Here is a 22,453-nt window from a genome sequence, read left to right as displayed (position 1 = left end):
TTAAGTCAACTATATTACTTTCTACCTTAATATGTGTTTTATTTTTATCTAATGTTATTTTTTAGGTTGCCTGTAATTATGTCATATCAAGTTTTATCACATTTCCTTTATATTTCTTCGGCTATCGATTTTTTTTATTTTAGGAGAATAGTTAAAAATAATCAAAAGAATAATGCACAAAAGTAACATTTAATTTTTGTCCATATATATTTTAATTAAAAAGTATGAGTAGTTCATTAAATTAAGACTTTTGTATGAAAAACATGAATTTTATCATAATGAATAAGATTACTCTTTTTTTGATTAGAAATTTCGATTTCAAATTTTAAATATAAAAATTTTTTTAGTAAAAAATACAACGCTTCTGGAAATCAAACGTAAAATAAAAAAAAAGAACATTATTTATTCACTTAATTAATACTTAAAAATAACAATTAATTCTTATCCTTATTTACTTTAATAAATATGCTATACGCTTATATCTTAGTAATAATTCACTTAATATAAACTAGATAGAGACAAAATTAAAACTTGTTGAATGAAAAATATAAATTTTTATTATAATAAATGAAATTGCTCCTTCTTCAATTAGAAATTTCATTTCCAAACTTTAAATATGAAAATTTTTTCAATAAAAAGCGCGTCTCAATATTGAACGAAAACCTTAAAAAAAGAAAGAAAAGCATCAAGTTTTACTCGTAGGAGGTAAGGGATAGTGATCTAGAACCTAGGGAATTGTACTTGGAATAGTAATAATAATTATAATAAAAACATATACACAAACTCACGTGTGAATTGTGATGTTAGGCTTTTGATACCTTTTCTCTATGAACATCAAACAATCCACTATAAACCTCAAAAACATTACAATAAAATAAAAGAATAAATCTATGCTTATCTGCTAATAATATGGAATATTATCTAACTGTAATTATCCAAAATTAACTAAAAAAAAAAAAGAAAAAGGAAAAAGAAGGAAAGGGAACTATCAGATAGCAGAAAGAAAGAGAAAGGAAAAAAGGAAAGCTTGCTGTTGCTGAGAAGGAAAGAAGTAAAATTACTATTCAACCCTAAAACCAAAACCCCTCTTTCACTGCTCATTCATCATCACCAACATCAATTCATTCTGCAAAATTCAGTCTTGTTAACTTTTTATGTTTTATTTTTTTTGGGAAAAAAAATGGTGTCTTAGGGTTTACTTTTGTTTTGATCCACAACAACTCATCTGCATTCTTGAAAAAGTTAATAAAAAATGCTTTTTTGAGTTCACTTGTGTATAATTTCACAACCCATTTTTGCATTTTGCTGATCTGTACAAATTCTTGCAGATCCAGCTTTGGGTTTACACTCTTTGTTGATCTTTTCTTGTTTCAAGTTCAGATTTTTCTTCAAATTTCAAGCTTTGTGGTGTTATTGGAGTAGTGGGGTTTGAGTGTTTTGTTCTAATTTTAGTTTTGTTGAGTTTGTTAGCTCAAGTGGAGCTGTTAATTGGCTTGCTTTTGTTTAATTTGTGATTGGATTAGGGTTCTTGAGGTACCTCCTTGTGGAATTTTGCATTCATTTTGTGTGTGGGGACTTCCTGCTTGATTGCTTATAGTGATTGGATATTTGAAGTTGAACTGTTCTTGTTGTTGCCAAGATTCTGTATAGAGTTGACTGAGTGGCCGAAAGTTTAGTTTTGGCCTTAGATTTTGGAATTGTAATCAGTTTCAGCCACAAAGTGCAAGGTGGCAAGGACTATTTCTTTTGCCTTCATGTTTCCAGGTCAATGTAGTTTGAAGTAAGTTGAATTCCCACTTTGAGATTTCTGTGTTAACTTGAGTAAGCTGAGAGGGGGTCTATGTGAAGTGGTTGAAATCTTGCTTAATTGTTCATGGGGGACACAATATGCTGTTTTGGTTTGGGGTTTCTAGGGGAGTTGGATTGATTAGTATTAGGGTGAGCCGACACTGACACTGTTATGCCTCCTTCACCGGCTATGAGATGCTCTCCTGGAAGGGAGCTCAGGGCAGAAAATCACAAGAGAGGGCGCAGTCTTGAAAGTGGGATTCAATTGAGGGACAAGGATGATGATCTTGCCCTGTTTAATGAGGTGCAAACCAGGGAAAGAGATAATTTCTTGCTTCAATCAAATGATGAAATCGAAGACTTATTTTGTAAGATAATGCATTAATTTATGTTTTACATTTTAGAGCTTTATTTTGTTACCAAGCACAGAAACATGCTCTTGCTTTTATTTTCCTGACTATATTGCTTTTGTTGCTCATTGTTGTTGGCAGCTACTAAATTGAGGTATTTTTCGGATTATAAGCTGGGAATATCAATTCCAGCTCGAGGAGAGAGTAGTGACCTTCTTAATGCGGAAGGCGATAAGAATGACTATGACTGGTTGGTTGTGTTTATCTTTCAAGCATTTTACTCTTTACTCCCCTATTTTGGCATTTTGTATATATATATGTTGATAATGAACTCAAATGCATAGTTTGCTCAATGGCTACGTGCTTGTCCAAAGTTTCTATCCATGTTTCTAATTTAGCTAACAAAACTCCCCTTTGTTTACGATTTTAAAGCTGTGGAGCCAGAAAGAATAGGCTTGTTCATTGTAAGTCTGCAGTAACATTTTAGAAAGAAATGCATTTTATTTTTGTCAGACATATACTTATTTTTTAGCACACATTTTAGGTGATGTATGTTCTTCAATATACCCCTCATTCCTTATATGCTGAGTTATTGATGAAATGTTATCTAATATGCTGATTTATTGATGAAATGTTATCTAATATGCTGAGTTGTTGATGACAGGTTATTGACCCCTCCGGACACTCCTCTTTTTCCTTCTTTGGATGACGAGATTCATGAGAGACGCCCGACAAATCATGAGCAGAGGGGACGGCCTAGAAGCCAACCCATTTCAATCTCTAGATCATCAACGGTGAGAATTTTAGTCATTCAACTGTTCTCCTTTCCCTTTTTGGGAACTGTATTGATGATTATAGTTAAATAACGTACCAAATGCAACCTAACCATATCTTTGCATGGAGCTTCTGTTTTAATTAATACAATCAATTTATCAACTTTTATGTGGATTGAATGGTAGATGGACAAGAGTCACAGAAGTAGTAGAGGTAGTGCCAGTCCGAATCGCCTTAGCCCGTCTCCTAGGTCTAGCTATACTGCCGATCGATCAAGAGGAAGACCATCTTCAGCACCTCATTCAAGTCCACCGCCTAACTTGCGGCATTCTACTCCGACAAGGAAACCGTCTCCCTCACCTAAGAAATTCTCAACACCTCCTCCAAGGTCCTCTACACCAACTCCTCGGAGGTTGAGCACAGGCTCCAGTGGTACTGCTGCTCCATCGCAAGTGAGGGGCTCCTCTCCTGTCAAGACTAGTAGAGGAAACTCTGCATCACCGAAGATAAGGGCGTGGCAGTCAAATATTCCAGGATTTTCCTTGGAGGCACCTCCCAATCTTCGTACTTCACTGGGTGATCGCCCTGCTTCCTATGTGAGAGGGTCTTCTCCTGCATCCAGAAGTGGATCAAGGTCTGGAAGACAATCAATGTCCCCGACTGCTTCTCGAAGTGTCAGCTCATCACATAGTCATGATCGTGACCCTTTTAGCTCTCACAGTAAAGGGTCAGTTGCATCGTCTGGTGATGATGACTTAGATTCTCTACAATCCATTCCTGTGAGCCGTTCAGATCGTTCAGGTCCAAGAAGTATCAGTGGATTCCAAAATAAGAAAGCTCTTGGTCATTCAAAGAAGCCCACAAGAGTAGTGTCCTCTAGTTCTGCTCCAAAGAGATCCTTCGACATGGCAATCCGGCAAATGGTATATTACCTTCCATTACTCTTGCATAGTTACTAGCATTTGCGAAACTCTAATGTAGACCTGGCATTAGTTTTCTATATCCTTTTCCCATAAATATGTCCATTTCCATCATGCTCAGGTTGTGCTAAAATGTGGTTTGGGTAAAAACACGGGGTGGGGGCACAGCTGTTATGTATACTTTAGGTTGTATCTTTCTAATGCTTGGGACTTGTTGTCAAAACTCAAAACAGAAAGTGTAAAGAAATATTGATATCTTAGGAATTACGAAATGTTGTTGGAAGTTACAAGTTTTGGTTTATTGATGCCTAATACTTCTTTGAACATCATTAACATTTTCATTATACTTGAAACATTGATAAGGATCTTTCTTCTTGCCACATTTTACTAAGGAGCTATCCTAGAAACATTCTGAAATTACAATATAAAAGACACACATGCACACTAATATTTTCCAAATTTGTGATTCATAATCGGTATTTTCCATATTCATATTATTCCCCATAGTGTTTTCATATTTTCTAAATCTACTGAGAGCAGTAATTTACTATTATCAACGAAGTAGCACTTAGTCTTGGACTATAATTCAACATCCAGGATCTGGACTTACAGGATGTTAGTCTTTTGTGACCTAGTCAATGAAGTGGGTTGAGAAGGAGCGGATTTACTTTAGGCCCAGGGGTGTCACATGACACTGCTTGTCCCAAAACTTAATAAATATATATACATAATTGGAATCATAATATAAGGGTAAACTAAATTAAGTGATACTGCTTAACGCAAAGCAACCAGGGTCGAACAGTGGACCTCTTATAAGTCAAGAAAACCGTGAACCAATGAATCCAAAAGATCATATCCTAATTCTTTGTTACCTTTATCTCAAAAAAGAAAAAAGAAAAGATCATATCCTAAATCTCTCGACAAGTAAATGTTAGACTTCTTAAGCAATGATATTGTTGCTATCCAAGTAAATTTTAACTTTTTCTTTTGCAAATTTATATCTCTAGTTAACTGTGATATATTTTCTTCTTCTTCTTCTTCCTTCTCGAAAAAAAAATAATATATTTTCTTCTTCTTCTTTCTCGTTAATAAAATTGATTAAGATCAATTTGAAATCAAATGCATGATTACTTTTTTTAGTGATCCTTTGATGTCTTGTATAGAAAAAAGTGTTCAGAAATGAAAATTCATCGAGGAGAGCTATAGCAAATAGTAATTTATGTTAATTTTGCTTTATTTAAATTATGTTCTTTCTTTAATACTAATGTTATACACTAGTGTTTTATTTATTTGTTTTCATTTTAAAATGTGATGCTGCTTACGAGAAATTCTGCCACTGCATGAGGTCTCAGTTTCAAAACCCATCAGAGACAATTTTTTTTAGGTAATTTCTTAAGACAGAGTTAGGTATCCGAAGAATTAGACAACCCGGATACCATGGTTATAATAGAAACATCTTTGTCTGTTCAGATAATTGGTTATTCTACCGTGGAATCTTGGAACGTCCCTTAAACCCTATTACCTGAAATATTTTGCCAATTTTCATTTTGGTATGTTATGATTAGTCCGCAAAGCTTAAAAAGATTGATGTCAATATACTGGCCTTTGGATTACAAGTAGAGAAAATTATGTTTTTCCTTAATTTCAATTACTAAGGATCTTTTGATACATTCAATTGCATTTTTCTTTTTTGGGAAGTACATGCAATAAGTGAATTTCCTTGATAAGAAAGTTGTCAAGAAACGAACTTATTTTTATTCTTTTAATATGTTTGAGAGGATGTTGAGAAACAAATTTATTTTATCGTACTCTCGTTTTATTCCCGTTTAGATTAAAATTCTGAAAACCTCATTGTTATAAAGTGAGTTATAAGTTGAAAACGTAGTTAATTGATTGAAAAATCAGAATACATTCTGAAAACAGACTTATTTTTCTTAAAGTTGATTCTATTTTTTCAGTTCAATTATTGTTTATATTTATTAGAACAATTAACTAGACCGACCAACACTAGTTTGTTAAAGTTATTTATCAACAAACTCTTTTCCCCTTAAAATTCTGCTAAAGATGAAGAACTCTTGGTATGCTACATTTATTGTTGGTTGTGTTTTTCCAATTGAGCTAGCATATCTAACCTTGGTAAGAAAGATCAATGCGTTACATTGTTTATTTTCTAGGTTCAAATTCAGGTCTGGAATCTTTACAGTGTCGGAGAATCACGCATAATCATAAATAAAGGTTATTTCTGTAATTTATTTGAAGGACTAGTTATGTCATCGAATAGAAGAGATAGTTTAGAATAACCATAATCTTGTAATACAAACCTTGCATGATGATATGAGGCATAGTGATAGGAACCGAGGTTTTATACTGAATAAAAACAACAGAAAATATAAAAAGAGACACAAGTATCTCGTATCTCAAAGAACAATAGAAAACACAAAGAGAGACAAGTATCTCGTATCTCTTAGAACAACCTTTTCTGCATTTAAAATATATATTACCATCTGTCTACTTATTTTCATAGATCTCCTATTATATAATAGATAAATAATAACTACTTTATAACTATTTAGGATAAGGATAGATAACTCCTAATAACAGTAAGGAACTGCCATAACTCCTAATAACTGTAAGAAACTGCCATAACTCCTAATAACAGTTAGAAACTGCCATAACTCCTAATAACAGTTAGAAACTGCTCATTGCTGAGTGAAACCTCCAGTAATTTGAGAAGATGCAAATCAGTATCTTCTCCTATCTTTCTTCGCTTCTTCTGCCTTGAATAAGTACGGAAGATATGTGCCAAATCACATAGACTGTGTTTCGACTAATGTTTCAGCGTCGCTGCATCATTTGGTTGTTCCTTGACACTTCACTTGTAGTTAAAGGCACATCTCTTTATATCGAGGCAGTAAATAAGTCACCCCAAACAAAAAATTGAGTTAGGTGGTCTCTGCTATTGGAGTGTTACCCCCGACCAAACAAAAGCTAGCACACCTCCTAAGAAAATGACCAGAATATTAGACGACGGTCATCTCTAACCGTTTGCGTTGGCTTTGTTCTTCCCTGTTGTCAAGTTACCTTCTTGTTTCTTTCATTAGCACTTTTGCTTCTTTTCGGAAAGTGACTAGGTGAGTGTGGCATGGCTTGCCAGTAACAATCTTCAAACATGCAAAACTTAAAATGTTAACCCACTGTATCACCCCCAGTGCAAGTAAACTTCCTCGACATACTAATTAAAGATATCCTATATTAGCACTGTTTTCCTAACACCGAAGTGTTGGATTTAGTAGAACAAATTATAACTGGGAACTTGGCGCTTAATTTTGCTGATTAAGAAAATGCAAGCTCTCAATTGCAGCTATATAGTCACTGCATGGGAATGTATGGTTTACTCATTCAATTTGTTTAGAGAATATGTTTCTGAAGTCAACAATCCTATTGTAGGATCACAGGAAATCTCCCCAGAATATGTTCAGGCCTCTCTTATCAAGTGTCCCCAGTTCAACCTTCTACGCTGGAAAAACAAGCACCACACATCATTCTATAATCTCCAGAAACTCCTCCATCACAAGTAGCAGTAATGCTAGCTCTGATCAAGCTACAACTGGACTACATGACAATGAAGGAATTGAACAAAACCAGGAGGATATAGGTAATGATCAAGTAAAGACAACATATGCTGATTTGCAGGATGAAGTTTTTGTCCTTGACAAGGCTGATTCTACAAGTGAAGATCTCGGGAAACAAATCTATAATAGGGGCTCTTGCAGTTCACTTGGTGATCCTGATGGTGACCCGAGGGTTGATTCTCTACTTGTTGGCTCTAAAATTTGCAGTCCACATGATAAAGCTTTGGAAATGGTAGTAGATGTGGAAGTTTTGAACTCGAATGCAAGTGTGACCCGCGTGAATGCTCTAGAAGATGCTGTACTGTGTTCTAGATGTGGTCAATGGTACTATTACACTGGATCACCTGATGGAGATTTGAAGCTTTGTCCAGACTGTGTTCATTCAGAAGTACAATTGCGTGCTACTCCCCCATTAAGTCTGGTAGTTGGTGAGAATTCTCCTGAAACTTTGACAGCAATCCTAGACAGATCAGTTGACGGTTTTGAATCAGCTGGGAATTCACATGATTCCTCAGAAGCAACTGGCAATAATAAATTGGGGGATTATCATCATAGATTGAGTCCAGATGAGGGTGAGAAAGCTTATATGAAGTCGAATGTAAATGAAGGTGTGCAAAGCCACCAACCAATGGCTCAATCACCCAATGCTGATATCAGCTCCAAGCTTGTTCAGAATGCTGAAAAAAGAGAAGGTGCAGGTATTTCAGTGCTGCTGAATAGATCAAGTAGTGGGAAGGGGAACATTGTTCAGAACAGGACACTTTCTGCCACTAATATAAATTATGATGATTTATCATATGTACGAGATGCAGTGAACAACAGCTTGAGAAGCTCCACTGGATATGGTAGTGCTTCTGCTTCATCATCCATTGATTTGGGCTCCGCTGGTCATACAGAAACTCGCTTCCAGCGGCAATTAAGTGGAAGGAAACTTGACTTGGAAAATTATCGGAATCAGAATGATAGAAAGCTCCAAAGCTCCAACTCATCCTTGTCTGGAATTTCAAGTCATGCAGTACAAACTTTAAGCATTGTGACAAGTTCCCTTGAAGAGTCCTTCGAAACGTCTGCTTCTGCCGACTTACAAAAGAATATTGAGATAGCATATGTTGATCGAGAAAAAGAACCACTGCATGGAGAAAATACAAAAGTGGACAACTTATGCGTTGAGGTTGAGAGTGATGATAATTGTAGAATTGCCTCCAAGTCAGTGGATCACTCAGGAACTGTGCCATCAGTTGCAAATTTTGAGGAGTCCAGTTCATATATGAATTGTGATAACTTGGCAAACTCGGACAATTCTGTGAATATGGATCCTTGTGATTTGATTTCTGAAACTCATCCTATTGAGGAAGACGTGTCAAATTCTTCGGTTGATAAAGTAGAGATTGTGGCTTCTTTGAATCAGAGCTCACTACATGCAATATCTGAGCTGGAAATTGAGAATGGACATGTGGGTTCTCTTGATTTACAATCTGATGTTTGCTCCTTGCATTCAGAGAGCAGCATCGATGAATTAAATGAGCAGTCCTTGCATGCAGCGTCTGGTGATGGCAATGAAATATTAGCATCTGCTGATTCCATGGATCACAAGGACATCGTTCGTGGTATGTATATTTCTTGTGTTGTAATTATGCATTTTCTTGTAAGTTTTTCCTTTTGGAATGCGTATTAACTGTTGAACCAAATGACATAGGAAACCGAGTCTACTATCCTTTTAAATGTATCCAGTAGTCTCTTTTGTATCTAAAGTTCCATCTCTTGTGACAGAAGAATCAACTGTTACACTGGAGGGGCAAGGAGGTAACAAGCCAAGAAGCTTGACACTAGAAGAAGCTACTGATACAATACTGTTTTGTAGCTCCATTGTACATGACCTTGCATATCGAGCTGCTAACATAGCTATTGAAAAAGAGGATTCAGTTCTGTTGAAAGATTCCCGGCCCACGGTGACTATAGTGGGCAAAGCGAATTCTGACAGAAGGGATCCGCGTGGTAGAATCTCAGGTAGACGTAATTCTAAGTCATCTCAAAAGGCTAGACAGAAGATGGAGGTGGACACGAAATCTCCTCAAAGCAAAGCCAATACGGAAAGTGATGAGAAAATGGACAAATCCACGACTCGCATTGTTGGTGCTCCTATTAAAGGTGACAGCTTGAATCCTCCAAAGCTGGAATCCAAATGCAACTGCACCATAATGTGATTACTCCCAAAGTTGCTCCTGATTAATGCTTGGCCAATTTTATATTGGTGATCAGCAGTTTTTTTTTTTTTTTTGTTTTGCATTATTTGTAAGAAGAAATATATATATGTTTCTAATAACATAATCATTGTAAAGCTTAATTGATTGTTAGGGAGATAATAGCAAAAGGCATTGGAGGTTTGTTCCAAAGGCCATATTCTTGTTAGTCCATTTGTATGTGATTCTAGTTTTTTTTTTTCACTGGAGAGCAAGTGTGAATTCTTTTTCTTTTCTGGTGCTAGTGAAAATTCTAAATTCACAACCCTTCCATTTTTGGCTGCAGATAAAATGGTTATTTAGCTTTTAACTTTATTTATCTATTCATTATTTACTATTATTATTATTATTAGAGATAATTTCAGAAACCTCTCTCTGGGTTTCGCTTCATCAAACTAACTTTTCCTTTAGTTATCCAATGTTGCATCAGAATTCTGCTATACTCGGAGATTGAGCCAGTATTAGGAGTTTCGAGTTTTAAATTTCCTTCCCCTTTCTTACATTGAGCTGTTAATAAGTTTTTTTTAGGGATTTACAAATTATTATTTAATTTCTTAGTACAAATATAGCATTTAATAGAAAAGTTACTGGCTTCATTCGAACGCATAAGCTCCCGCCTAGATTCGCCCCTATACCAAACTTTAGTTTAGCCTCGTAGTATAACTTTTTTTCCCGCCAAAACTCTGTAAAGTTCAGAAGGAGTCCATATTATTTTGAATTTCTAAGTTATTATTATCCGTTTAGAAATATAAAAGGAAATTCTAATCCCTATAGGTTTCAAAGATTGATTGATATATTTATTTATTTTGTATTTGATTTAAACTGTTTCCTTTTTCTTGTACAACTGTGAGTTCTAATTTGGTTTCAATTTGAACTGAATTTGTTAACAAACAATTTTGTGAAAAATATGTTTGTAAGAAATCCTTTTTCCTTACATATATCAAAATTAGTAGCCCCATTAATAATTTCAGGATGTTAGATATCATAATTGAAGATATTAAAGTTCATCCTGATTCGTCTCGTCTCGATATATTGGCCGCTGTTTGTGAACGTGCTTCTGAAATTCACGAAGAAGAAGAAAAATTATATTGTTGGTAAAAAGATGAGGAAACAGAAAATCGTTTCAATGCCCCATGATATAAATGATCGAATCAACGTGTTAAAGAAAAAGGTAAGAGAGGTAAAATTTATAATGGAAAAAATATATATTACACGGATGCTAGTGAAAGTCACAATCGTCTCTCCATACCAACAACACAAATTGTTGAGAAATTTCTAACAGATGAAGAAGAAGAGTATCTGTGTATGTGTAGTAGTGGCAACAAAAAGAGCTTCAAGAAAGTTCGAGTTATTGATCCGTGCCTTGACATTGGTGAACTAGAATTGAGAAGATGGGAGATGGAGAAATTGGATAAAAAACAAGGAAAAATCTAAGATGTGTGTATGTTATGTATTGAATGGGAATTGGACTACAATGCGTAACCGTAATGAAATCGAAAAGGATAATAAGATTCAAATCTGGACTGTTCGAATGGATGACGATGAGTTGATTATTGTTCTTGTGAAGCTCACGTAACAGTAAAAGAAGAAGATAATGAAGAAGTTAGCTTTGAAAAAAAGATGTATATAGATATATATGTTAGGGTTTTACCTGATTTTCTTACTTTATTTGAAGTTTATTCTTCTAAAAAAAGAAAAAAAAAACTACTGCCTATGCTTTAAATTTTTCTAAAAAGGAAAACATTATTGTCTTTCCATATTTTTGTTTTTTTTTCCTCGAGGAAAAATTTAGAGATTTATATATTGAAGATCCTAATCTCATAACATAACACAGTATCATTCACAATATAATCGTTTAGGAATCTTGTTTATGGAGATATTTTATCCTAAACATATTTATTTATTAATTTTCAATATGTATATCGCTTGACCAAACAATATTAATAATGTCTTTAGTATGTTTTTATTTGTACTCTGATTTATCAATCATATGATTTGCAATTGTAAGCTTCTGCATGACGTCCTAATCACTTTTGAACTCAACACTTCGTGCTGCGCCTTGCAGAGTTCTTGTTTTATCTTAGTTTTGCCTCTTGCAAATTGGTTAGCTTTGGATGGAAATCAAATTTTCTTTTCCATCCATTATTGTGGTATTGATTAGCTTGCCATGACTATATATATATATATATATATATAATAATGTTAATTCAAACTTAAATATGTTTGAATATGAATTATGGTTGGATAGAATATTTGCGAAATTGAAAATTTGTAAGTTAAAAATACAATTCACGCTCAATTTAAATGGGAATATATATATTGTCACGACCCAAAGCGAGTCGTGAGTGGCATCCACACTTAACCTACTAAGTGAGCGAACCAACAATTATAAACCCCAACATTATGAATAACAAAAATAATGCGGAAGATCCAAAACATATTAATGTAACCAATTAAGTAAGATTCTAAAGTTTAACACTTATTACCCCCAAAATCTGGAAGTCATCACATCAAGAACATCTATCCGCAAATTACCAAGTCTAAGAGTAGTTAAGAAACTAAAATAAGTAAAAAGATGGTCCATGTACGAAATTCAAAGACATCAAGACGTGAATGAGAGAATCCAGCACGAGCTAGAAATAATAGCTCACCCTGAACTCTGATGTACTGGAGACTGATTAGAGCTGAGGGCGAGTCGAAGTCGGTGGTACACTTGCTGCACTCCACAAAAGAACAGAGAAGAAAAATACAAGTAGGGGTTAGTACAAGGAACACGTACTGAGTAGGTATCATCGGTCAACTCAAAATAGAAATCAATATATATTGAATAATAATATAAAATCAACTACTATACCTAACAGGTGGCAAGCAACAAACACATGAACCATTGACAACAACATCACCATAATAGGTACACCATCAATCACAACATCAAGCACACCTGTGAGGACTCATGCCTCCACACCATACTCATTTGGAAAATAGGTTTCTTGAGATTAAGTATATTAAGTTACTTCAAGATTTCTTGCCTTTAATGTTATTGTGTCGGAACGTGACACTCCGATCCCATAATACCATGTTGGAACGTGACACTCCGATCCCAAATACCGTGTCGAAACGTGACACTCCGTTCCAATTATCTCATTAGTTTATTTCAGCAAGCCTTCTTTATTCAAGGCATCATTTTAATAGAGAGGGTTCAAGATTAGAAATTCAACACTCTCATAATTTTAGGTCAACCACAAACCACACAATCAAGTATATAGGAGACTCTACAATATCACTCAATACATATCAATCGCTATTTAGAGTTTATCTATCAAATAGAAATAAACCATAACCTACCTTTACTGAAGAATCGAAGTCAAGCAACTACTTGTCCAATGTATTTCCTTTCCTTATTGCCTCCGAATCCTTCCAATCTATCAAAGATATATATACATAAGGTGTAAGTTCACAAGACCAGAAACACTCTGATTATTATGTGTCTAGCCTATACCCTTTCAATTCACCTAATTCTACAATCAATCTCTTAAAGTTTAAACCTAAGGATAAGTCTTAATTCCTCCAATTAGCACAACTTTGATGAAATTTAAGTAATTCAATACACCTAATATTTAATTACCTATCTCAATATATTTAGGATCTAGTATATAATGTGGGAATAAAATATTTCAATGTATAAAGATGGAAGCCACTGGTCACAAACCAGCGGCTACGGACTAATAGCGAGACCCGTTGCATGTGACTATAACACATGCATATATGAAATATGTAAAAACTTATTGCATCCAAATTTCCCCCTACATCAACACATGACTTCTGTAATAATCTTTAGGTAATCATTAGATAGTTATTGAATTTATTTCCATATTTAATTTTATATTAGGTTTATAAGTATATATGTTATGTCTTCTTATACCTACATATACTAGCAACAATAAATAATAATTAAGTAATAGGAACTGTTCGAACTCAGAAATCACTGATTTGCGAAACCAGTACCTTACCCTAAATACATTATAGAAGTAGCCCATCTCTTTCTCAATTTCAACAATACCATTATAATATTATATTATTGAGATTCATCCTTTAAATCCTCAAACTAAATGACCCCTAAAAGCATTAGAAAATAAAAGAAAGAGGGAGCAGTATCAATTCGTTCATTGCTAGACAACAACAAAGGTTCTGGTAATCCACATAACATAAGTTAGGATAATTAGAAATTAAATATAAAAATAGTATGGACTAAAAAAAAAGAAAAAAGAAACTCATTAAATGCATTGAAAAGGAAATAGACAGATTAGTCAAACATATATCTATTCAAATATATTCCAACAAAGTTCTGTACATTGCCTGTAGCATGGCATTTATTACGAATGGTAGTGGCAGATCAAAGGATAATAACGAGTACTCACACTTGATTTTGATGTAGCCGCACGTATTTCTTTCTTGTTTGAAACCCTTATTCTTCCTATAAAATATTTACTACTCTAATTATTATATAAGACTAATAATAAAAATAGTAAAAGTGATCCTTGTTAATTTTAATGTTATTTTCTTTAATCATCAACTAAATAAATTATTAAAATTATCCCACTAATTTCATAATTATAATTATGAATAGTCCAAAACATTCATTTAAATCTATCGGAAAGTATTTTCTGACATAAAAAATTATAGTGCTGAAAACGACCAAAAGAGTCGTAACCTATATATATATATATATATATATATATATGTGATGATGTTAATTCAAACTTAAATATGTTCAAATATGAATTATAGTTGGATAGAATTTTAGCGAAATTGAAGATTTGTAAGTTAAAAATACAATTCATGTTCAATTTAAATGGGAATATATATATATATATATATATATATATATATATATATATATATATATATATGATTGTTAATTCAAACTTAAATATCTTTGAATATGAATTATGGTTGGATAGAATATCAGCGAAATTGAAGATTTATAAGTTAAAAATACACTTCATGTTCAATTTAAATGGGATGACAGGGAACATCCTTCATGTTTATCGCACTCATTGATTTTTCACAACCTTTTTTAGAATCATTTCGTCGTCAAACAAATTTGTTTAGGTGAATACACCTCTTGTAGGCGCGTAAGGTTTCAATAAAAAGACATAAATAACTAAAATTGAATTAAATAGTCTATGTGACAGTCTCTCATTCGAGATCATCTTTAGGAGCTCCAAATCAGTTTGTAGCTACTGAATTATGTGTAGTTAATCATACATCAACCGTTTTTTATAACAACAATCACCTCACTGATTAAAAACTTTCATATATAAAGCAAAAAAATTGAGTAGTTCAAGTTTTTTCTTAAATCTCTCATAATTTCACCAAAAAAAAAAAAGATAATAAAAAGAAGTTAAACCACAATAAACTGACAACAGTGAATCTGAATTCACTTTCTAGTTTCATTCTTATAAAAAAAAATCTCTCCTACATTTGTGAATTATTGTTTCTATTTGAAGGCATTTTATGTAAATTTCAATTCAAATTTGCTAAAAATAGAAACTTTACATAGTTGATTTTTAAATTATTATTTGATTAGGTTTATTATTTACAGAAAAAAATGAACGTGCAATTTTTTTTATTGCGTGCTCTGCACTGCCTTGACATAAAACTGGCGATGACCTTTTAGGAAAGTAATTATTCCATTTTTAAATAGTTCAGAAGTTATAGAACCCTTGTATAGGATTGAGGGGGCATTTAACTATTTTTTCTTTCCAAAAAAATCACTTTAAGTGAAAGTGTGAAAAATAAAGATAATATTTTGAGGTACAAAAAATATTTTAGATATCTAGTAGAACTTTTGAGAATTTGGTAGAGTAAATATCTTTGATATTTATACGTAAGAAAATACTAGATTTTCTAGATAATTAGATATTTATAGTAAAATATAGAATAATCAAGAATCTTAGAAGGTAAGAATATCTACATTTTTTTTAGATGTATTTAGGATAATTTCTAGAGGCATTTCTACAATAGTATAAATAGGGATGACCATAGCCATTTGTAACTAACCCACAAAAACTCAAATCAAATTCCGAAGGTAATAAAAAAGAATTACCAAACTCAAAACAATGTCATTCACTTAAAATAAAAATCAAACAATCTTTATTACATTCACTTTCTTATCTTGTTAGCGGTAAAGAAAACTAAGAATTATAAAAATAGAAAAAATATGTTCAACAACAGAGAAAACAAGGCAATAAAGCCACTATTTTTCCCCTAATGCAAAATGTGCAGCTTCCTGGATCAGTCAGTCATTCCTTGAACAAGCTCACCATTTGAATGAGTATACCACTGTACACATATAGCGACAGATGGTTAGATGACGACAAGTTGATATGACAATTACATATCTTACTCACTAAGACCAGGTGACTAATAAAATTTGACGAAATAGAGAAGAAAATGGCAACCCACCACTAGATTATGAAGCAGCTCCAAGGAGAAAAAAAAAGATCAATAGTGGATAAATCAATTTTGCAAGATAATGATGAGCTTGCTAATAAGATCACAGACTTAGCAGTAAAAATGCTTGAATGAGGATCCAAATGAACGCCCAAATATGAAGGAAGTCTATGCCAACTTGTCCAACTTGGTTGGAACAACAACATCTAATAAATCAATTATGCAAGAACGATAAGGAAGACCTTACCATCTTGTCCAAATATAGTAACTCAAACATGTAATGCTCCATGTATAAGCAGAAAGTCAACATTTGTATTTTATATGAGCAGAATATTGGCATGAGTATCAGCATGAGTATGCTATAAATGTCTGCAATTTCATCTTCCAAATTATTCTACTACCATTGGACTAGTCACCTAGTGTTACCTAGAAGGACTACAATGTAACATTACCTAAGGCAATAGCTTCAAAATTCAGTATAATGAGGAAATAGATTTGGAGAAAAAGATACCTGATATAATCTCAATGTTCTTCCTCCCAGAAACATGGCCTATAACAGATGCAAAGAGGAGGGAGGTTTTCAGTATATCTGTGATAGTGTTAAAGAAGGGAGGTTTCCACATCCCACTACAATATTATCAAAAGCAACTTTAAGATAACAAATTAAAACAATCACGAAAATAAAGTGTAAGCTTGAGAAAAACTAATAGAAACTTGGCTGGAAAAACCAATAGCTTCTCTGATTATGTTTCGGTGTTGCTCCTTCTCAAGAATCCAAACCGTAAAAACCAGTGACTTTTCTTATTATGTTTCGGTGTAGCTGGAGAGAGGATTCACTTCCGCGTAGCAAGTACAATAATACATGAAAGTTGTAACCATATATTATTGAACCTTGGAACCATTGATCTAAGTTGTCTACACTTATTCAATTTATATCTCTTTTCCTCATCTCATTGCTAGCTTACAATGCACTGTCTAACCAATGTCTTTTGTCAACCTGCTTAATCAAACTTCCTCTTATGTTCCCACCATCGTATGTATTTTACTTATACTTTGTTCCCTTTCTTCTTATAGGCATCTAATTACACAGTGAGTTCCGCGAGATCAACCTCAAACATTGCACCATCTATCTGCTACCTAACACTAGCAATAGGTACCGAATAATGTATTGTCCCTATTGTAATTTAAGTCCTGAACCATTCCACACCATTGACTTAATAGGACCATATGTGAATAATGACACATCAAGTATATCATAATAAATTGAAAATTCTAGAATCATCTCCTTGAAACCTTAGAAATGTATTAGACTATTATCGAATCTCACATCTACAAACAATTCAAAATATATTCCAAATAACAAAGACTAGTTATATTTAGAAGAAAAAGAACATTTCTATACAGTAGTTCATGGTACTTCTATAGGTGAAATTTTATTTCCCTAATCAAATCGGTGAAACTAAAATTTAGAAACATATAGATTATGGAATGTGCAACATGAATTTTGGGGACATACCTTTCTGTTTTGTCCGTTCAATTACAACTTTCTTGCTAATTATTATTTTAGTACTCTAAACCCCTTTCGAAAAGTAGGTGTACTAGCTTATTCACTTATTCTCCTCCTAATTAAAAAACTGCACTAATAGAATACATGACCAAATAACAATGTATAAAATAGAACCCAAGATGTAGATGTCATGATCGATAATTCAATCAAATATATGTTTTTGATCATAACAAAGAATCTGATTTGTACCCATTACCTCATCTCAGAAAAGAAACAAGAAAAAGAAGAGGACACTTACAATACTCTTCAGTTCCAAGCATATGTTAGCTTAATGATACATTTACTTACCCGAGGAGTGAAACTAGACAACAAAGGAGATGCCTTGGTAAAAAGGGTGAAAAAGTATAGGCTTTTACCAGCTTCTGTCTGAATGTGCAATTCTAAATTCTCTTAGTACTAGTACCAATCTTAATCCTTGACAGTTGACACATAAGCTATTTCTTCTAGTGATACTCTTGCTGCTTCTAAGTATCCTTATGTTTATTCAACATTTTTTGTTGGCACAATGAGTCGGGTACCATGATATTAGACCTTAATCAGTTGCAACAGAATGAACCCTGTTCTGCAAACTTTCATGCCTTTGTTTGCTAATTAGTTTGGTTAAGGAGCATCCTGATATTTATGTTCTGTCTTTAAAAAATGTGTAACCAAGAATATGAGCTCAAGGATAGGAACTTTTCTATATCCCTTCAGCCTCAGGTGGCATTGGGAAAGTTTCATCTAATGATTTCAATGTGTTCACCTATATTTTAACCAAATTGTTTGCGGAAATTTATTGGCAATAGCTTCAAAATTCAGTATAACAAGGAAATAGATTAGGAGAAAGACATACCTGACATAATCCCGATATTCTTCCTCCCAAAAACATGGCCTCTAACAGATGCGAAATGGAGGGCGATTTTCAGTATATTTGTGATAGTGGAAAAGAACAGAGGTTTCCACTTTAATTTAAGATAATGCATTAAAACAATCACAAAAATAAATAGCGTAAACTTATACAACAGAAACTAGGCTGGAAAAAAAAAATAACTTGCAGTAGCTTCAAAATAGTTGATGTGCACTCACCTTCTATTGGAGGAAATTGAATTTCAGTCCGTGACGATTTATATACCATCAACTCCACCTCTTACCCAACCATTGTTGTCATCTTCTAAATCGCAAATATTTTCTACTCCATCTAAATACTCTTTACTGACTATACTGTAATCCATCCATCTTCTTTTTCAAGACTTCTCCATGATTGTTCAAGATATTCCTTATTTTTCTGCAATTACAAAAAAAAAAAAAAAAAATTAGCATAAAGATCAAATAATCAACATAGTAGTTCTTGATATAGTGTTTAAGCTTGTCTTAGCCATGTCTAAGCTTACCAATAGAGACTACATTGGAAACTACTTACCAAAAGACATTCAACAGCTTTACGTATTACATCTTACGTCAAACTAACTTATATAACAAACAAATTATAACTTACCAGTAGCACTTTACCTGATTTTTCACAAAAGAGTGCATTAAGAGAAGTAGTACTTAGTTACACAGGATTCACCTTAAGGAACAAGCAACATGCAGGTTTCAGAGTTTCCTAACACTAATCATCACATACCTACTGTTTTCTTACAACCAAGTTCTCCTATAACTCAAATGAGCGAGAGTGTGTGTGTTCAATCTCCAACCACAATGATATAAGAAACGTATATGCAACAGAATTTAGAAATAAGTTCGGATTTCCTTGATGCTTTAGAGAAATGCCTAAAACGAGCTCGGGGTTGTCAATTGTTGATTCTTGTAGCACTTCAACGATTTGAAGAGGAAAGTGGGATTGAATGGAATAGATACATTAAGACTTTATGAGGAACTGAAGAATTTCAGAGCTGCAGGGGATCCTTTCACAGAGGAATTTATCCAAATATTCCAGTCTGTTTATAGACAACAAATGTTGATGCGTGATAAGAGGCTTAAGTACATTCATGCTTGGAGGAAAGTGAAAACCCTCGACTAATCCCACGAGATACCTTTTGGTATAAAAAATGGTCAGCTTTCCCCGTCATCCAGTGTTACAGTAAATTTGATGATTTTAGTTCATTACAACAAGCAGAATTTCTAGCTGTACGTAACACCTTGTTGGGTTCATTTAGGTTTAACATCAAAATCCTACTAAATGAGTTACAGTTGAAGCTTTTCGAATCAATCACAAATTAATCAAACTCAAGTTTAACTTATAAACAAATTTAAACAAAATTATAACCAAATCAGAAGAAAATTAAAGCTAAAAAACATAATTATAAGTTGATAGCATATGCATGTAAGCATTTATAAAAAATCACAGAGAAAATGAGGATTGACAACTAGAATGAGAGATTGAGAGATCGAGAAAGAAAGATCGAGCGGAAAGAAAGAGAAAGAGATATTACCTCTTAGTGCACTTCAGTTCAAGCAGAAAGAAAACATTGATGCGTGCTTCATCTCAAATCCATAGTAGCCATTGAAGGAAGCTTCAAATCAACGGAGGCTTCAGAGCTCAATTCCATTGCAGCCATCGTGACTTCCAAAAATTTAAGAATCGAGTAAAAATTGATTAAGAGAATTAGTGAAAATTGTATAAAATAACAAACTAATAACCTAAATTAAATTGAATAGCTAGGGTTTGATTTAATTGTGCTCCATAGCAAATATTGACAAAAATTTGAGGCGTGTCTCTCCCAGAAGTCTCGCTCTCCACTCTCCCATTCTCGCCTCTCTCGCTTTATACACAGAAGTGTATAATTTCTGTTTCTGTTTTGTATAAAGCGAGAGAAAATTGTATATACACATGCAAAAATGTATATCTTCGTGTTATACACTTAATTATATAATTTACAAATATTTTACTTCAAATATTGCAGAGAAAAAGGCCAAAGAATTATACAATTGTGAATTATACAATTGCAGTGAAATACAATTTTTCTAGCTTTATACAACAGAAGTGTATATATTGTGTTTTTGTTTTTGTATAAAGCGAGAAAAACATATATCTTCTTGCTATACACTTATAATTATGCAATATACATACATTTTAATTCAATTCAACTGTATGCAAAGCTAATTATATAATTGCAGCGAAATAGGCCAGCGAATTATACAATTTAGGTCAGCGAATTATACAATTTAGGCCAACGAATTATACACTTTTATATGTATAGCGAATTATACAATTTTTATGTTTGCTATGGAGCGCAATTATGTAAAGTTTGCTATATTATACAAATATGATTTTTTTGTTTGCTATATGTGAAAGTTGCCCTAAGGTTAATTATCGCTAATAATAGCTTCAGATTACTATTTCGTCGCAATTATATTATTGCCGCTAAATAATTGCCACTGAATCCTACTTTTGTTGTAGTGTTGATTAAACTGTTTCCTTTTTCTTGTACAACTGTGAGTTCTAATTTGATTTCAATTTGAACTGAATTTGTTAACAAACAATTTTGTGAAAAATATGTTTGTAAGAAATCCTTTTTCCTTACATATATCAAAATTGGTAGTCCCATTAATAATTTCAAGATGTTAGATATCACAATTGAAAATATGAAAGTTCATCCCGATTCGTCTCGTCTCGATATATTGGCCGCTGTTTGTGAACATGCTTCTGAAATTCAAGAAGAAGAAGAAAATTATATTGTTGGTAAAAAGAGGAGGAAACAGAAAATCGTTTCAATGCCCCATGATATAAATGATCGAATCAACGAGTTAGAGAAAAAGGTAAGAGAGGTAAAATTTAGATAATGAAAAAAAATTATTACACGGATGCTAGTGAAAGTCACAATCTCTCTCCATACCAACAACACAAATCGTTGAGAAATTTCTAATAGATGATGAAGAAGAGTATCTGTGTATCTATAGTAATGGCAACAAAAGGAACTTCAAGAAAGTTCGAATTATTGATCCGTGTCTTGACATTGGTGAACTAGAATTGAGAAGATGGGAGATGAAAGAAATTGGATAAAAACAAGGAAAAATCTAAGATAAGTGTATTTTAAGTATTGAATGGGAATTGCACTACAATGCATATCCGTAGTGAAATCGAAAAGGATAATAAGATTCAAATCTGGGTTGTTCGAATGGATGACGATGAGTTGATTATTGTTCTTGTGAAACTCAAAGAAGAAGATGATGAAGAAGTTATCTTTGAAAAAAAAGATATATATTCTATATGTGTTATGATTTTGTTTTTTTATTTTATTTGAAATTTATTTTTTTTAGAAAAGGAAAAATAAAGTACTACCTACGCTTTAACTTTTTCTAAAAAGGAAAACATTATTTGCTTTCCATATTTTTGGTTTTTTTTCCTTATAGGAAAAGTTTAGAGATTTATAAATTGAAGATCTTAATCTCATAACATAACACAATATCATTCGCAATATAATCGTTTAAGAATCTTGTTTATGGAGAGATTTTCTCCTAAACATATTTATTTATTACACTCTCCATTTAAAAAAGAATGACTCTATTTTCTTTTTAATCTGTTTAAAAAAGAATGACCCCTTTCCTTTTTTGGCAACTCTTTAACTTTCCACGCGACATGTTTAAGACACAAGATTATTGGTATATTTGACATAACTTTGATTTAGAACCACAAGATTAAAAATTCTTCTTTCTTTTCTTAAACTCCGTTCCAAGTCAAACTAGACCATCCTTTTTGAAACGGAGGGAGTAGTTTTCAGTATGTAGATCGCTTGACCAAACAATA

At 33.0% G+C, this 22,453-nt stretch overlaps 1 protein-coding gene and 2 long non-coding RNA genes across 4 annotated transcripts; 1 reads left to right on the top strand and 2 right to left on the bottom strand.

The window, feature by feature from the left end:
* Window positions 1-797: 797 nt before the first annotated feature.
* LOC101256284 (uncharacterized) lies at window positions 798-9,996 on the top strand. 2 transcript variants are annotated; one of them, XM_010322673.4, is made up of 6 exons: window positions 798-2,156; window positions 2,280-2,388; window positions 2,803-2,932; window positions 3,098-3,835; window positions 7,280-9,071; window positions 9,238-9,996. In XM_010322673.4, exons 1-6 carry the CDS (start codon window positions 1,961-1,963, stop codon window positions 9,666-9,668), a joined length of 3,396 nt encoding a protein of 1,131 aa, XP_010320975.2. In that variant the 5' UTR covers window positions 798-1,960; the 3' UTR covers window positions 9,669-9,996. The 2 variants fall into 2 exon arrangements, with proteins under 2 accessions (XP_010320975.2, XP_004239504.2); XM_004239456.5 differs by having other exon boundaries at window positions 9,235-9,996.
* Window positions 9,997-12,282: 2,286 nt separating this feature from the next.
* On the bottom strand, window positions 12,283-14,194 carry LOC138348507 (uncharacterized). Its single transcript, XR_011221141.1, has 3 exons — window positions 14,123-14,194; window positions 13,050-13,126; window positions 12,283-12,420 (listed from the first exon to the last, which is right to left on the bottom strand). It is a non-coding gene; the product is annotated as an uncharacterized lncRNA (long non-coding RNA).
* A 1,615-nt stretch (window positions 14,195-15,809) lies between these two features.
* LOC101261229 (uncharacterized) lies at window positions 15,810-20,315 on the bottom strand. Its single transcript, XR_182722.5, has 5 exons — window positions 20,139-20,315; window positions 18,793-18,991; window positions 18,560-18,600; window positions 16,672-16,710; window positions 15,810-16,049 (listed from the first exon to the last, which is right to left on the bottom strand). It is a non-coding gene; the product is annotated as an uncharacterized lncRNA (long non-coding RNA).
* Between the last annotated feature and the right edge of the window lie 2,138 nt (window positions 20,316-22,453).

Source organism: Solanum lycopersicum, chromosome 5 (assembly GCF_036512215.1).
Source record: "Solanum lycopersicum chromosome 5, SLM_r2.1".
Lineage (NCBI taxonomy): Eukaryota > Viridiplantae > Streptophyta > Magnoliopsida > Solanales > Solanaceae > Solanum > Solanum lycopersicum.
Note: the sequence above shows the minus strand (reverse complement) of the source record. Positions and strands in the feature narration are given on the sequence as shown.

Bases quoted from the DNA above. Each gene is read 5' to 3' on its own strand.
- LOC101256284 (XM_004239456.5), top strand. From the start codon at position 1,961: ATGCCTCCTTCACCGGCTATGAGATGCTCTCCTGGAAGGGAGCTCAGG. The intron at 2,157-2,279 runs GTAAGATAATGC...TGTTGTTGGCAG, and splicing joins TGAAATCGAAGACTTATTTT to CTACTAAATTGAGGTATTTT. The intron at 2,389-2,802 runs GTTGGTTGTGTT...TGTTGATGACAG, and splicing joins GATAAGAATGACTATGACTG to GTTATTGACCCCTCCGGACA.